Genomic DNA, 17093 nt, shown 5'->3' with positions numbered 1-17093 from the left:
TGAAGCTAGAGACATTGCAAAGATTTTAGCATTTGTCACACAGATCTGTATTGCCGCTTATTTTCCATGTTTCTTTTTTTTTAATGAATTCTCTTCAACTGCTCCTCAAGAGCAAGGTGTACAGAAATTACTACACACTAGGTAGCTTTGAATCGGACTGAATCTATCTTCTAATATCTGGTGATCTCAGACATGACACCTGCTGTTAAAAGTACCATGAAATGTTCAGACCAGGGTAGAGTACTCTGCATTAAATGAGGGTCATGGAGATGATTTTTTTTTTTTTTTTTTTTTAGATACAGGAACTAATATAACCCTTCCTTTTCCCATTACCAGTGTATTAAATTAGCTTGAAACATTTGTGAGCCTGATTCAAAACTTAATAGTTGCCACATCTTTAAATTAAGTAATATTCTGAAAGTTATAAGGGGTTGTACATGTATTTTTTTTTTTAGCTAACATTATTAGGAACAAGCCTACTGAGATTTTAAGTGTTTCAGAGCTGCAGTGAAAGTAAAACATAGAAAGTGAATGCCTTTTATCATTTGCATTCTAATGGCGGCCCACTTCTATCACCAAACCTGGATTTTTCTCTTAATGCCTTTTTAAGGACTTTTCTAAGTGTTGCAGTAGCATATCATAACTTGATTGCTGCCTCCAAAATGCATTTGTGTCAGTGATAGCCTTGGTGACATTAGTCATGGAAGTGATGCAGAAGTCCACAACTGTACTGGGTTTTGAGAATCCATTAAAGGTATTATATTTTCAGGTTACAGGAGAGCTGACGTTTGGGAGTGAGAATTGTTGTCTTTGCATAGGTTGGGGAAAAATAGATTAGTTTTCATGGCAGAAGGAGACAAAAATGAGTGCTTGTGCCCCAAAGTTTGTTCTTGCTGTCTAACCAGTTGGTTCTAATAAAAAGCTGCTCTGGTCACAAATTCTCTTTCCTTCACATCCATAAACTGTCTTGCTACAGTAGCACTATTGGTGCTATGTGAAGTGTTTCAAGTTACCTGTATGTGTTCAAAGGATCCAGAAAGGAGTTTTAATGTTCTACCCAGCTTGGGAATATAACTACAATTTACGTTAACATTGCAGTTGTCTAGCTATAATTTATTTTTGTCCTGACACTGCTTGAATGCTTCTTTATTGTACTTTAAATGTTTTATCTGCCTTTTTTAAAGACGTATTTTATTCCCCTGTAGAGAAAAGTTTTAATGTGATTGTTTATACTGCTAAAATGTATCTTCTTTCACAGTCTAAATTTATAGCCAAATGCCTAGTGCTATGTGAAGCGTGGTATGTATCAATTACATAGGAATCTGATAGGAAAGCAGGGTTGGTATCACACCTGCACAGATGGGCTCTTCTGATGCTCTGTGTCCTAGAGAACCAATGCTTCTGCTTGGAGAGGGTCTGGACAGGGTAGGTGTGTGTCTGTGACTGCCTGCAGACTGTGAAACAACTCCTTACTTCCAGCTTCATACGCTGTGGTAGTGGTGCTGCTGCGTATGAAGCTGCTTAAATGGAATAAGAAAGCCTGATGGCTCCAGTTGCGAACATGTACCAGGCCCGTGTTGTTGCAGCTACATTAGGTAGCAGTACCACAGCTATCTGGATTCCTACTGTTGGAGCTTTAGTTTCTGGGGTGAGGGGACAGGGTGCCACACAAAAATCCAAGCTATGTGATTAGGTGCTTAAATAAGTGCCTGTGGGGGTACAAAATATTAGATATCCAAGAGTAAAGTGTTATCTGGAAAACAGAGACATGCTATGCTGCTGGTAATACCAATTTGTCCTATTAATGTCCATCAGGGTTACACAGTTTACTTAAAGGTACCTCACTGCTGAAAAAAGTTTGTTAAAATGGAAGGAAGAAAAACAAGCAGCTCGCAGATAATGCACAAGAAAAGAGCAGAAGAAACTGAGGATTGTGTTTGGGGGTGGATCTGAAGCATGAGAGAGAAGGATATTAGTTCCTTTGGTCAGTGAACCTAGAAAGACCATTTAATTTGGTTGGTATTTAAGATTCAGTTTTGCAATTATACCCCTTTGCTACAGGGAAGACTAGTCAAAGGAAATACTTGGATAAATGTGAGAAAGATGCTTCTAATGGAATTTTGTCTGGTTTATCTGAATGATTAACAAATGAAAAAAAAAAAAACAAACCCAAACAAAATTGAGTATTAAAGAGCCCCTCAATATAGTGGAATAGGAATGACAAGAACCAGAGGCTGGCAAAAGGAAAGCAGCTGAATTAAATGAAGTTGCACACTTTCAGCCAAGAGGATGTTAATCACTGGAACGAGTTCTCAAAATAAGGTATTTTCCCAGGCACTGTCTAGTCTAATGTAATTAACTGGATTTTGTGAAGAAGTAAGAGGGTAAAATGTCTGTGACACATAGGAGGTCAGCCTAGCTGATGTAATTCTCCTTTACAGCCTTAGCTCGGTAACGCTGTGAAAACTTTATAAAGGTGGCATAATGGATTTCAGCATGCTGAAACTGTAGAAGGGTCATCATCTTGACTCAAATAAGGAAATATCCAGCTTGGCTTTTGGATTTCAATGGGGATATATAATTAGTATTGATGTAGTCCTTTCTATTAATAAATCTTCATGCTTGCAGGAAGGCACATCTAATTGAAAGCCAGATAAACAAGGTGAGGCATGGCCAAGTGAATCAGCAGCAGACCTGGAAAAAGACCCAGTGTCTCCTGGATCCCTGACTGAGACAGACTTGTTTTCTGGAGGACTCAGCTGTCTGAAATCCAGCATGTTCTCCTATGGGAGATTCAGCAGAGGCCTACATGAACCTAGTTGATACAGCAGTAAAATAAGGTCAGGAAAAGGACAAACACAGGTGCAGGAAAAGAAACTGTACTCAGAAGCAAGAAACAAAAACTGTAATCAAGTAAGAATGAGGAAGTGGAAATGATAAGGAGAAACTGGATGAGAGCATCAATAACCAATCAGAAGTAAGGACGATCAGGGCCAACAGCCAATCATAAACACACATACTTGGCGCATGAACAAGGAAAAAATATATAATGAGAAGAAAAAGAACAATAAAGGTCTCCATTCCCCAACAGCCTTGGAGTCCGTATCTCATTCCCTTCATTCTCCAGTCCATATAATTTCTTAACTCCAGAAGGCCAAACATGATGACATGAATTAAGCCTAGAATATCACGAAACAGTGTTTTGATGAAAAGCATGAGGCATACTAAGAAATTGTATTCTAATTTTTTATTTATATTTTTTGATCTATTGTATATATGTTGGGGTTTTATATATATATGTGTATATAAAAAATATTAGGCTTAAATTTACAATATGATTTCTATGTAAATGTAAAGTGGGTTTTTCTCTTCGTTTGGGAAGCATTGTGCTCAGCACTGGCAGCAGACTTTATAGAATCATAGAATGGTTAGGGTTGGAAGGGACCTTCAAAGGTCATCTAGTCCAACCCCCCTGCAAGGAGCAGGGACATCCCCAAATAGATCAGGTTGCTCAGAGCCTCATCCAGCCTGGCCTTGAACGTTTGCAGGGATGGGGCATCCACCACTTCTCTGGGCAACCTGTTCCAGTGTTCTACAACTCACATTGTAAAAAATTTTTTCCTAATTTCCAATCTAAATCTACCCCCCTCTATTTTAAAATCATTACTCCTTGTCCTATCGCAACAGGCCCTACTGAACAGCCTCTCCCCATCTTTCTCGTAGGCCCCCTTGAGGTACTGGAAGACCGCTATCAGGTCTCCCCAGAGCCTCCTCTTCTCCAGGCTGAACAGCCCCAACTCTCTCAGCCTGTCCTCATAAGAGAAGTGCTCCAGCCCTTTTATCATCTTGGTGGCCCTCCTCTGGACCTTCTCCAACTGGTCCATGTCCTTCTTGTGCTGGGGGCTCCAGAACTGGACACAGTACTCCAGGTGGGGTCTCAACCAGGGCAGAGTAGAGGGGGAGAATCACCTCCCTCGACCTGCTGGCCATGCTTCTCTTGATGCAGCCCAGGATGCGGTTGGCCTTCTGGGCTGCAAGGGCACATTGCCAGCTCATGTTGAGCTTCTCATCCACCAGCACTCCCAAGTCCTCCTCAGGGCTGCTCTCAATCCGTTCTCTGCCCAGCCTGTATTTGTGCCTGGGATTGCCACGACCCAGGTGCAGGACCTTGCACTTGGCCTGGTGGAACTTCATGAGGTTGGCACGGGCCCACCTCTCCAGCCTGTCAAGGTCCCTCTGGATGGCATCCCTCCCTTCCAGCGTGTCGACGGCACCACACAGCTTGGTGTCGTCGGCGAACTTGCTGAGGGTGCGTTCTATCCCACTGTCCATGTCGCCGACAAAGATGTTGAACAGGGCCGGGCCCAACACGGACCCCTGAGGGACACCCCTCGTGACCGGTCTCTACATGGACATTGAGCCTTAACTCATATAATGGTTTCTGTCACTGGGAACTCATTGAGATGTTGACGTCATGCCTATTTGTTGGTATCTGGGCACTTAGATGTCTGAACACCAAACACATAGGTCTTCTGTTTCCCGTGCTGTCAGTACCAAATGCCTGCTTTTACTTGAAGTTATTCACTTAAATATAAAAGGTTAGTACTTACCCCTTGTTTTTTTTGATTCAGACTAAAATGAAGAAAATCCTTTGGTGACAGCTAAGGTAGCTACTTCTGCAGTATTTATGTGATCTTATAACTACAAATATTTTGTACGTAAGAAGCCTAAGTAATGGGGCTTTCTGAGTCTTCAAGTTTTGATTTTATGTTCTTGGCATATATGTAATTTATACGTAGTACCAGGAAGAAAAGCATTCAGATACTGAGCAAGTTTCCTTGGGACATAGACAAATTAAGTCAGCCTGCCAAGAAATTCAGATTGCTGGTTGTAAACAATTGCAATTAAGATGTATGGAATGGTGAAAATAAGTGTTTAAAGTTCTTTGTATGAGGCTTTAAAAATTTTTTTTTAAAATCAATTTGGACGCCTCCTTTATTGGCTAATGTTGAACAAGTGGCTGCAGGGTCTAAATGGTGTCAGCCCCAATCTTTCCTACATCCTTGGCCCTGCCTGACTCCTCAGTGTGCTAGTGACGGGTTGAACTGAACCCATTGATTTATTTCACGTAGCCACCTTCACATGTCCAGCACCATGGCAGTAGAGGGTAGCTGAGGTGAATTTGTGGGTTACAGCACTTGCATGGGAAATTGAGCCACTGGGAAGTGTTTGTTTTTGGCCAACCCAGATTTAGCATTTTGCTTTATGCCAAGATGCCTTGTGGATGATTTTTTTCTATTTCTAGAAGAATTCTTTAGAAATGAGTAAAAGAGATGTTGCAGATATAGGTGTTTTGGAAAAAATCTCACCCCTTATTTCATAAAGTGACTTGTAATTTGAGTGCCTGCACTGTGAAGCGTGTTATCAGTCAGATGGGGAGCAGTGGTGCTGCTTGTTATAGCACCCTGGTGAGGGCTCATTGCGTTTTATAAAGCAGATCCTTCAGTGGTGCGGAAAGTAAGGCATCCAAACCTACTGGCTGCTGTAGCAAACGCTGGCTTCTTGGTGTAACTAGTTCCCTAGTGCTGGGTAGGGCTGGTTCATTCCCCTGATGTTCACTGAGGATGCTTACCTGGGCAGGAGCATGAGCTGCAAAACATGTCCAACAGATGCCAGCGCTGTGGAGAGCATTTGGAAGTCCATTTTCTGTCTTTCTGAGATTGGATGAGTGCTGCCTCTGTTGCTTCTGGCTGCTGACAGCTCCTTTCTCTCTGGGAAGACGTCACCCCTGTCCTGCCTAGTTTGACCTGTTGAACAGAGATCTATGCCCTGTGCAGTTTATTACTTGGAAAAAAATCGGATTCCTTAAATTCCCTAAATTAATTTCCTTGGAATTCAGTAAGGCTTAAACTCTTGGCTCAGGGAACATCTGTGGTGGTGATTCACGATGATCCACTGTGCCCTAACCCACAGGCTGTACCGTCCAGGAATCCTACCCTAAATTAGTGCCTAGGGAAAAAGTGATTAAAGAAAGGCCCTTTTTCTGTTATTATTCTGTGACAGTGTTGGGGCAGTGTTCCATATAAGAGTTGTTGTGCAATGGCTTTCGAATTGCTGTGGAGAAACAGTTCAGTGTGTGAATTAATTTCATCAGCAGAAAAAATTAGTGGCTGACTTCCGCAAAGGGAGGTTTAAACCTTATCGTTAAGAGACGATTAAACTCTGCCTGGGTTAAAACAAAGGCTCCACGGGTAGGAAGGCAGAAGAGACTGAGGTGGTGTCTGCTGAGCACTTGGAATTGCTTACCCTGGCCTTAGAGCTGGAGTTTTATCCTGCAGTTACTCAGTCCTGCCTTCACTTGGTCCTCTCGCTGCATCTTTCCTTCAGAGAGAGGATGGCTTTTGTTTTGCAATGAATTTCTGGAATCTTGCAAATGAGATGTTTCTGTGCTTGTAGGCATGAAAGTATAAATATCACCTTTGTTTATTTGGAGATTAATTTAAATTAAATTAATTCCCTCAGCTGCTCACATCTTAGTCTTTTACAGTAACTCTGATTAGCGTCTGCGATTATATTGCCAGTAGAAAATTCATGGTTAGGAGCTTTAGAAGAAATAAAAACAAAATAAAGGAATGATGAAGTATGAGTCTATAGGCATTTTAAAAAAGTATTTGTAAGTTATAAAATTAATGATAGAAAACAATGCATTTGACTTTCGTGGTATCTGATGATAGTGTCATTTTTGATAAAACATACCCATTATAAGGAATAAATGAAGCTGCTGTCCAAACCAGGTTTTTGCTGCCCAGACCTGTCTTTCTCACCTGTTCTCCTTCACGTTCCCTTCAATTCCACACGAAGCCTTCCACAAGGGCATAGTCAGCAAAATCCTATCCTGACAGAAAAATATAGCAGGAAGGTATGCAACATGAAGCTTCTGGTGTTAATTTTATGTTTGAATATAGGTAATATTTTTAAAGTAATATTTTTGAAGGCAATGTGATATTTTCTTAGCAGGTTGAAGTTGAAGTTTACCGGAGAGATTCTAAGAAGCTTCCTGGCCTGGGAGACCCCGACATTGACTGGGAAGAGAGTGTCTACTTGAACCTTATCCTACAGAAGGTAACAGTGATGCTTATCTAATTTTCGTGGACCATTTATGCTAGAGAGGTTTCAGGGTAGGCTTTGATCTGTCCCCTTTCCTCCTTAGTTTGGGGGATTTGAACACTTGTGGAGGATATAAAGAAAACATGGCTTTAATTTTGCCTTTCAGAGTCTAAATGAACGTAAACTGAGATGTTTACTATTTTTAAGTAGAGTCCTTATAGCTTTTCTCAAAAAACTTTAAATATATCCAGTGAAGCTGGACTGAATTGGGTGCTCTGTAACAAAGTTTTGCAAAATGGAAGGCTTCGTCAAGTTTAGTAGTTCTTGAGAGTGAATGAGGCTGTTAGAGTAGCAACATTTCCACTGGAGTTCACAATACTGCTGCAGCTAAGAGAAGGAATTGCGAAATGGAAATGTGGTAAAGGTGTTGTGTATTACACTGGGAATTTGCTGCTCTTGACATCAGAACTTTAATAAAACTTTTTTTTTTGTGGTGGTGGAAACATGAAGCTAGCACAAATTATTTCTTTAATTAAACTCACAGGATGTTTAGTTGCTGCATGTGTTGCATTGGTGCTTAGGGAAGCTGAACGTTACTATAGTAATTTGAGATCCCTTGAAAGTTTTGTGCATTATGATCATCAGAATGAGAGACTGCTGTCTTATTATTGCACACATCCTGGAAAATAAATAGTTTTCGTTCTTTCTCCTTCCTCCCCAAAGTCTCATTGCACAACTTCCTTGCGGAGAGCAGTTTCTGCCTTTATTTGCTGCTGAATAAAAACAGAATCTGTTTACTACAGTCAGAATTCAGAGATGCTGTTACAACTAGGCATTGCTCTCCAGAGCTATCACACATGCTCCTTACAAGTTTTTCCAGGTTATTTGGCAGACTGCATTAAAGGTTTCTGACCTTTTAAATGTGTTGCTTGTGTTCATTAGTGCTTCTCTTTTTCCCTTTTCAAAGGGAGGATATCTTTTCCATTTCTACCTTAAAGCGTACTTTTGTGTGTTAAGCTTATTCCTTCAGCTGACCAGTAAGCGTTAAACAATATTGACAGGAGTTTCTTTACTCATAGGTTGTGCACCTCAGCAAGCATCCTTGCAATTTCAGTATCACTGAGTTAATAAACAAACACAGGCTTGAAAATTGTAGGAGTTTCAGTATAGTAAAAAGAATAAAGAAAACTGCAATACAAAAACACCATACTTTTTAGCCAGACAGCTAAAAAAAAAGTAAGATAGAATATGTCCTGTTTCATGCACATGAATGTTTTGTTTTCCTGACTCTAAACTTTTATTTCTCTTTCTGGTGCTCTGTTTTAGCTGGATTATGTGGTGACGTGTGCTGTGTGCACACGCTCCGATGGAGGAGATATTCACATTCACAAAAAGAAATCTCAGGTGAGCTTACCCTGTTATTACCGTGGATAAGAGGTTGGCATCCAGCGTTACCTAATCCTAAAAACTGTGTCAAAACCAGGGCCGTGGTTTTCAGACTGTCCTCTGACAGAGGCATCCTTGTGACATATCTCAGTCTTTGTCTAGCGACATTTCCTGCCCATCATCTAAATGTGAGATCTAAGTGTCCTTTATAGCCCCTCTCAAAAAATTGTAAAAACATGTGCCTACGTTCAAGATTTATATCTTTGCTTATTGGATTTGGGGGAGGGGGGTGGTACTGTGGAGGAGTATGCTCAACTGTTAACCAATCTGAGAGTAAACTTGAAATTGTATGAGACTTGAGTTATGAGAAGCGTTCAGAGTAAATCTGTAATGTAGGGCTATTAAATGATAGACAATTTACTGATTACCAGTTTATCTTCTTCTTATCTCCTAAACTGCTCATACCTTTCATAGAATCATAGAATGGTTAGGGTTGGAAGGGACCTTCAAAGGCCATCTAGTCCAACCCCCCCCGCAAGAAGCAGGGACATCCCCGACTAGACCGGGTTGCTCAGAGCCTCATCCAGCCTGGCCTTGAACGTTTCCAGGGATGGGGCCTCCACCATCTCCTGAAGGCTTTTATTACTTGCTTGTGTGCAGCATACGGTTAATCCAGGGTTAAGCATTGTGGACGAGACTGAATAATAAGCATGGAGGGGATAGGAACAAGAAACCTCAGACTTCCTTACTCAGTTTCCAGCAGATCTTGCAACATCTTCTCCTAGTAGATGGAAATTCTTCTTTAAAAGGCTCTTGTTGCCATTAGGAGGCTATTTCTCCCAGGCATTTCCATTCCTTTAGCTGCTTGCATGGCTTTACCTAAAATAAGCCAATGGTCTTTAGTCCTTTAATTTTGTTTTACTATTTTAAAACAATTATTGCTCTGCCTACAAACAGAACTAGCAATGCTGCTTATTGTATTTGTATATTGCATTAGTTAGGCACGTAATTCCCTTTTTCTGGTGCTGTTAAGACACCACATTATACCTCTGGTGTGAGCCTTTTATTTCTCATTGCTTTATCCGCTGTTTACTAGTCAAAATTTCACTCTTAGTTAACTTCTGCAAAATTATTTTGAGAAAAATCTGTAAATATTACTTGCAGATTTGAAAACTAGGAAGATGAGGATGAGGGACCTGCCCTCAGTGCGTGTGAGCAGTGTTCAGAATAAGGAGGAGATTTTCTGTTCCTCTTTCCTAGGTGCTCGTACTATGAGACTACTTATAAATTTGAAACACGTTAAAACTTACTAGTACATACTAGTAACGTTTCAACATCATTAAGTTGATCTATGGAGAGAGAACAGGTGATTCTGTGTACTGTGGAAAGCATATTTACCGCAGGGCATTTTATTTTAACGTGCAGCATTGAGGCTTTTTGTTATAAATGAACAAAAGCCAACTTTTTTGGATCTGTGTCACTGCTCTGATGATTCTTCCTTTAGAAAGTGTGTATCATCCTGTCAGTGTGCAGCCGGTCATTGAATAGGTAGAAGCCCTATTTAGGCATAGGACTTGCTGTGCTACTCCAGAACTGTGACAAAGCTACTGTGTTCATACCAGTAGAGTACCTAAGCACAAAACCAGTGTAGAAAAGGCTGACTTTCCCCTAAATTATTTTGCAGACTACATTGATTCTCTGCTGGATTAACAATAAGATCTCTACAAACTGTCTTTTCCTCAAGCGTGTCTGACTGGAGATGAGTTTGGGGGGCTTTTTTGCTTTACATTGGATGGCATGAGAACAAGGATGCCTGGAAGATGTCCTTGTTTTAGGCTTTAGTGCAGTGTCATCTTTGAGGAGTCTTGTAACTTTCTAATGCTGTTTCTTGTCATGAAGCAACCTTTCTCTTTAATAATCTGTATTTAAATGTGTGTGTAGGCTTCATAAGTACAAATAAGGAAAAGCAACCCTCATGAATGTCTAATATCCTACCCTTACTCTGGCTACAAACCATTCAATACAAAACATGACTATCACAAGCCTAACAATCTGAACAGATTCAGGGCTTTCAACACATTCTATAGGCTAAGATTGAACAGGTTTATTTAATTCAAAGCTTTGTTTGTAAACAGAGGTGGAAGCAAAGTAAGCTAGTTGATATGAATTATTCTTCTTTACATGCTTGTTAATCTTGTTGGAATGACAAAATCTAAAGCCTTTAGCTATTTAAATATAGATTGTTTGGAGAAGTGAAGTCACCAAAGTAATTCAGGAGCTGCTTCAGAGGGAGGAATGTGCAAGAGGAAGGATAGAGAAAGAAAGAGAAGTAGAGGATGAGAAATCAAGGACGTGTCCTTCTGAGGGCCGTGCTTCCCGTTACTGAGTGATGTTGATCTTACTGTGGTGCTAAGCAAACAATAACAGTGAAATTAACTGTAGAAGCAAATAGTGCTAGGTCAGCTACTCCACGTTGACTTTCTTGCTGTGTGTGCTTTTACTTTGCAGTGCATTGCAGTAACTTAAAGGCAGCACAAGGTGGTTTTCTCTATTAAAGAAACCTTAGCTGTACCTTAGGATGGTGAGAGGTCAGGTACACACAGGGACATTTACTGTGGAGCAACTAATATTTGATAACTTGCAATTGAAAACTCACGGATTTCACAAGTGTTGTCATTATTGCAAAACAGACTGTAGTCGGAAACCAGATCAGCTTTGCCTGCAGGATGTCCAACATCTCTAGCATAAGTGAAAATGTTGGCTGACTGAGCAGTGTTTGACTGTGGTGTTTTGGTATTGCTTGCCTTGTATTCAGTGTGTCCATTCCTGAGCGTGTTTAACTGAGAAGATGTATTTTTTTTTCCCCCATATCTTTCTCAGCAAGTGTTTGCATCTCCTAGCAAACACCCAATGGACAGTAAAGGAGAGGAGTCAAAGATCAGCTACCCCAACATATTCTTCATGATCGACAGTTTTGAAGAGGTGAGTTCCTTGTTCCAGCAGCAGTTTTATCCTGTTCTAGTCTTGTATCCTGATTAGCTGTTTTCTACGTTTTGAACGAATGCTCTTGGCTATTTGAGGGTTGTATTTTTGTAGTTTTTATTTTATTTTATTCGACCTTCCTCTTTCTTTTAATGTTTGAAATCTGAGCTTAAAGCTGGATTTTGGCATCTGTCTTTATGATGAGCTGAAGCAAGACAGGTTGACGTGAGAGCTGCTTATCTCAATACATGATTTGCAGTGTGCACTGCCTGAAGTCTGGTTTTTTTGAAAGGCTTGGGTGGAGCATAGAGCTCCCTTGCTTTCTACCACTTACACTGAAACTGCCTTGGGCCTAAGGAGAATCACAGGAATCTGAATATATTTGAACTTTAACAGCTGCAGTTTGCCTTTAAGTGTTTCATCTTGCATCTTTGGCAGGTTTTCAGTGACATGACTGTGGGAGAAGGAGAAATGGTCTGTGTGGAGCTGGTGGCCAGTGACAAAAGCAACACTTTCCAAGGGGTGATTTTTCAGGGGTCCATCCGCTATGAAGCACTCAAGAAGGTCTATGACAACAGGGTAAGGTGCCTCTGAAAGACAATGTTCTTTGCAACGATGGTTCTCTGCCCACAGTTGTTCTTTGCTGCTGAGGCTGTTAGCTTTTTGTCCTGTTAGATTATCTGCTTCATAGTCTGTCTTTTCTGGTTTTGAAAGTTACCTGAAAGCTAATGCTTTTGGCTCAGACAGTTGAGAGTATTCATGTCAGGAAATATTACTCTGTTTTCCAAAAGGAGTGAGGCTGATAAGTAGTCAAGAGCATGACACAGGAATGGATCTGAATAACATAGTTCTGGGAGCCCCTTCATTTTCTTGAAAGGTCATAGATGTTTGTAGTAACTTCAGAGGAGGTGTGTTTTGCAGGGAGATCTTAAACTCTGGTAACTACCTTGCTATATGTAAAATATGTTTTTCTTTAGTGTGTTTTGTACTTACCACTGTAGTTTCACTGCCATAGAAAGACACTTTCTTTGCTTTACTACAGAAACATGAAATGCCAGCACTTTTAGCTTCAAATTCAGTACTTAGTGCTGAAGTCAAGAGAGTGCAAGAGTCAATAAACTTCTCAAACAGTTTGTTATGAAGACAACACTGAATGATTTTTAAAAACAAACAAACAAACAAATCCCCACAATATCTACTGTGACTGTAAACTTCATTTCCCTTTGTTCCTACCCTTGTCTGGAGAGGTCTTGAATAATTTCCTTTCTCCCAGTTTTAAATGTGAGTAGCTACACTTGTCTAGCAGTTTTTTGAGAGAAGATGAAACTTGAATTGTTTCTCTGTTCCACTGTCATCTTATGGCCTCATGAAATAAGCAGGAGGCTTATTAAAATACATGAGAATGCAGAATCGCTAAAGACAATGTAAGAAGAAAGCCCTGCAGTGGAAAGACAAGATTTAATGTGGTAAAATCACCTCGTAGCCTAGGAATGTCCTGTTTGACCGCACAGCTACTTTACATTGTTTTGTTAGATTAAATAAAATTGTTAGCCCTTCAAATACTCAATTATGGCCAAAGGCAAAACTTGAAATTTGACCATTCTTTTAACAGAACAGAAGCAATCTCTCTGTGCTTTTGAAGGTTAATTGATTTCAGTTGTGTCTCTATTAATTGTTAGTATAATATGACTTGCATTACATGATGAGCATCTTGGCCCTTTCAGGTGATAAACTGCTGAAAGTTATGATAAAACACTTAAGCTTATGGATGAGTCCTACTTATTTCGCTTGGCAAAACCTTGACTGTTTTCATATTGGTCTGTTCCTTTTTTCAGTTCTCAGTTCAGTTTTCAGTTCAGTTGTGTTATCTGGAAATTGAGCCCTTCTGTCTGTTGAGAGGGTTCAAAAGCTGTCAGGGTTTTGCGGTGAGCAATGCAGTGCAGGTTAGTTGTGCATGGGGGGGGCTGGTTCTTTATGCTTTGGCCTTGACAGTGTGGACACACAAATGTCGAGATTGACTTGCCACAAAGTAGTGCGAGAATTGTGCAGTGTGCTTTGCTAGTTTGAAGCATCTTGTATGTGTGTGTATTGGTTTTTGGACTCAAATGAGTGTCCCTGCTCTGTGTTGAGTTGTGCACGTGCCTGCTTGTGCTCTGGTGTGACACATTGTGTGGGTGTGGATAAAAACCTTTTGTTTTATCTCAGCATGCCATTGGGTAACTCTACCTTTTGGATAGCTGAAGGAGTTGATTCTTCTCTGAGCCTCTGTTTTTATATCTGTAAAATTGCTTCCACGTTGGAGATTAGTTCTGATTGTGGCTTAAAATGCTTCTTAAGAATCAAGATAATGATGATTATCCACTATGTTTTTGACTTATCTTTAGTTAAGTGCTTTCAGAGAACATTGTTTTTTGAGAAATTGAGATTATATTCCATTATTTTCTCTCCTGTCTTGATGCATTGTAGGTGAGTGTTGCAGCTAAGATGGCTCAAAGAATGTCTTTTGGCTTTTATAAATATAACAACATGGAGTTTGTCCGAATGAAAGGGCCACAAGGGAAAGGACACGCGGAGATGGCAGTAAGTAGAGTTTCTACTGGTGACACTTCACCATATGGAACAGAAGAAGATTCAAATCCAGACTCCCCAGTACATGAGAGAGTAAGTAGCAGACGGAAATACTGACTTAAGGTTAAACCTGAATATGTTTTGTTCCAAAGGCAGTAGATGGACTGAAGCTGGGATTAACTCACGTCAAGGTTAGGTTTGCCTGTGTATATTTTGAATATACTCAGTATATGCAGATGGATTTTTAGCACAGTTTCCCTTGAGCAAATGCTGAATATAGAGATGACTGGATGATTCATACTTCTGGAGGAGTGTTTTGTTGAAACAACAGTGATGTTGATGCCAGGGAAAATGATGATTTTTCCCTGTTTTCTATGAAAATTAATAGATTCCTTTTCTGTACAAGATGGGATATACCTAGAAATGTGGAATTTGTATATTATGTAGGTTGCTTGCTAAACCTCACAGGAAATGGTACTATTAAGAGATTTTGCCACTGATGAATTCTGCCAATATGAAGCCTTTATAGCATTACAGATCTGGATGCACTACCATATTTATGTATATGCTTATTTTTAACGCAAATGCAGTAAAATACCAGTAGAATCAGTGTGTACATGCTGATTTGGGCCTTATTCAGTCCTGACCCTGGTTTTCCATTAAGGCATTTTACCTAGGTTAACGGGTATTAGGCAACCTGTCTTGAAAATACCTGCACAAACGTGTCCTGACCTGGGCTGGGTAGTTCCTGATGGATTCTAGTCTGGTTTCCTGTGTAACAGAGCTAACCTGTGTGGTCTAAAGGTCTGCAGGACTGCTTCTAAGTATCTCCCTGCAAGATGTATGATTTTTGTTTCTGGCTTCCTAAAAGGAAAAATGAGCTGCCAGCACAGAGTTTAACTGGATGTACTTGCTCTCTGCCATAGAGATACAGCCTGGAGAAGTCAGGCCTGGAGAGACTTCCTGATCTTTCGGCTCCAAGACTTCCAGTGTCAACTGGAAAATGTCAAAATAGATTTGATAATGTATTATCATTGCTTTTTGCTAATGGTTTTAATGGTGATTTGTCTGTTTCTGGTTTTCCCTCCAGGTGTGATATGAAATGGCTACAGAATTAAAAATAGAGACAAGCACAGATCAAGTTGTCGTAGTTCAGCCCCAATCGGGACCAGACTACGCAGTCTCTCTCTCACTCCCCCCACCCTCCGAGAGAATAGGGAGAGATAATATAAGAAAAAATGGCTCGAGGTTTGAGATAAGGACAGGGAGAAAATCCTTAAAGTTACCGTTATGGGCAAAACAGACTCGACTTGGGGAAAACTATTCATTTATTACTACAAACAGCAGGATAATGAGACAGAGAACAAGATAACCTCCCTCCACCCCTCCCTTTTCCCCAGCTTAACATTACCTCTATTATCTTCCCCTTCCGAGCGGCACAGGGGGGAAGAGGGAATGAGGGTTGCGGTCAGTTCATCACACGTTGTTTTACACCGCTGCTTCATGGTCGGGGGAAGAACTCCTCACATTCCTCCCCTGCTCTGTTGTGGGATCCCACCCATATGCCACAGTCCTTAGTGAAACTGCTCCCGCGTGGGTCATCTCTTCCATGGGGTGCAGTCTCTAGATTGGCTCTCCCAGCGGGCCCTCTATGGGCCACAGCTGCCTTCAGGCATCCACCTCCCCCGGTACGGGGTCCTTCACGGGCTCCAAGTGGATGTCTGCTCCTTCGTGGACCTCCATGGGCTGCAGGGGGACAACCTGTTCCACCATGGTCATCACCACAGGCTGCAGGGGAATCTTGGCCAGGAGCCGCATTACTCCTCCCCCTCCTTCTGAACTGACCTTGGCATCTGCAGCCGTTCCTCTCACAAGAAAAGTTCTTCACAACAGGCTGGCAGACGCCTCTCAGAATCTCTTCACATCATCCATCTCATCTCCTCTCCTCTTCTTGCAGCCGGGCTGGGCCGAGTTGGGCCCAGTCGGCCCCCTGGCAAGAGGCCAGAGGGTGAGGCCTGCAAGGCCCATGAGGCCTGCGCCTCGCTCTCTGCACCTCTGCCCCCGCTCAGCTTCTTCACATCTTCTCTTCTCTTTTTTTTTTTCTTTTTTTTTTCTTTTTCCTGTTTTCCCCTTCTTAAATAAGTTATCTCAGAGGCGTTACCACGGAACATTCTGCTACCAATTGGCTCGACCTTAGCCAGCAGCAGGTCCACCCTAGGCCCGGCCGAGTCCACTGAACAAAGGGGAGCAACTTCTATCAGTTTCCTACAGAAGCCACCAGCTTAGGCCCCCCCTCACTAAACAAAACCACAACACAAGTGCACTAAAGAAAGGATCAGTTGGGTGCTAGAATGCTTCTACTTTTTGTTTGTTTGTTTGTTTTTTTAAACATTAACGATAGAGGGACAACATAGTGTTTCTGCAGTGCATCACCAACCTGGCTTGGCTGTCATCCTCACTCACACGTCACCTTCCTCCTTATTTGTATGGATAACTATGAGCAATATCAAGTGTCATCTCAGGGAGATTTATGGGATTGTTACATTAACTGTGTGCAGAGGGAAGGATGAGATAGAAGTTATTCGCCTCTATTAGCAAAGTAGTTATCCTTATTTTTTTTTCATTTGAAATTAAACTGTTAAAATATTACTAGCAAAAACAGTACATAAGTACTACATTTCAATTCTTTCTGAAATACGTATGGTTGACTATCACTTTGTTTTACTCAAGAGCAACTACTGCTCTGAAGGAAGAGTGACTCTATAGTTTCGTCCCCAACCTGTGTTTCACCATAGACAATTATATCCTTGTATTTGTCATCATTTAGATCATCAGGGGCGTCTCAGCTTGTTCTTCTCTGTCTTATATTGAAATATAATACACATATAATTGTACATTGACTTCACTTTTGCGTCAGCATCTTAGACTAAGTAATTGCTTTGTGACCCTGCTTCACAGAGACATTGCGACCTTTCATAGTGATCCCATGTGGCATCCTTCTAAGCAGGGAAACTGCTGCCTTATGTTTGCCAAAGAAATGAAGATGCACA

At 41.1% G+C, this 17093-nt stretch overlaps 1 protein-coding gene across 6 annotated transcripts in view; it reads left to right on the top strand.

The window, feature by feature from the left end:
• KIAA0930 (KIAA0930 ortholog) overlaps positions 1–17093 on the top strand; it is a 79521-nt gene that overhangs the window by 50750 nt on the left and 11678 nt on the right. For 5 of the 6 annotated variants that reach the window (XR_015259969.1, XR_015259966.1, XM_086757770.1 and 2 more), the window contains 5 exons: positions 7015–7122; positions 8434–8511; positions 11374–11475; positions 11914–12054; positions 13942–14136. Coding sequence is in view for 4 of the 6 variants with exons in the window: in XM_086757770.1 (XP_086613896.1) it covers positions 7015–7122; positions 8434–8511; positions 11374–11475; positions 11914–12054; positions 13942–14136 (624 nt within the window). In the remaining 2 variants the exon portion in view is untranslated. The remainder of the gene's footprint in view (positions 1–7014; positions 7123–8433; positions 8512–11373; positions 11476–11913; positions 12055–13941; positions 14137–17093) is intronic. The other variant, XM_086757762.1, reaches the window with a different exon arrangement.

The sequence above is a fragment of the Chlamydotis macqueenii genome, chromosome 1 (assembly GCF_036417535.1).
Source record: "Chlamydotis macqueenii isolate bChlMac1 chromosome 1, bChlMac1.mat, whole genome shotgun sequence".
Classification (NCBI taxonomy): Eukaryota; Metazoa; Chordata; class Aves; order Otidiformes; family Otididae; genus Chlamydotis; species Chlamydotis macqueenii.
Note: the sequence above shows the minus strand (reverse complement) of the source record. Positions and strands in the feature narration are given on the sequence as shown.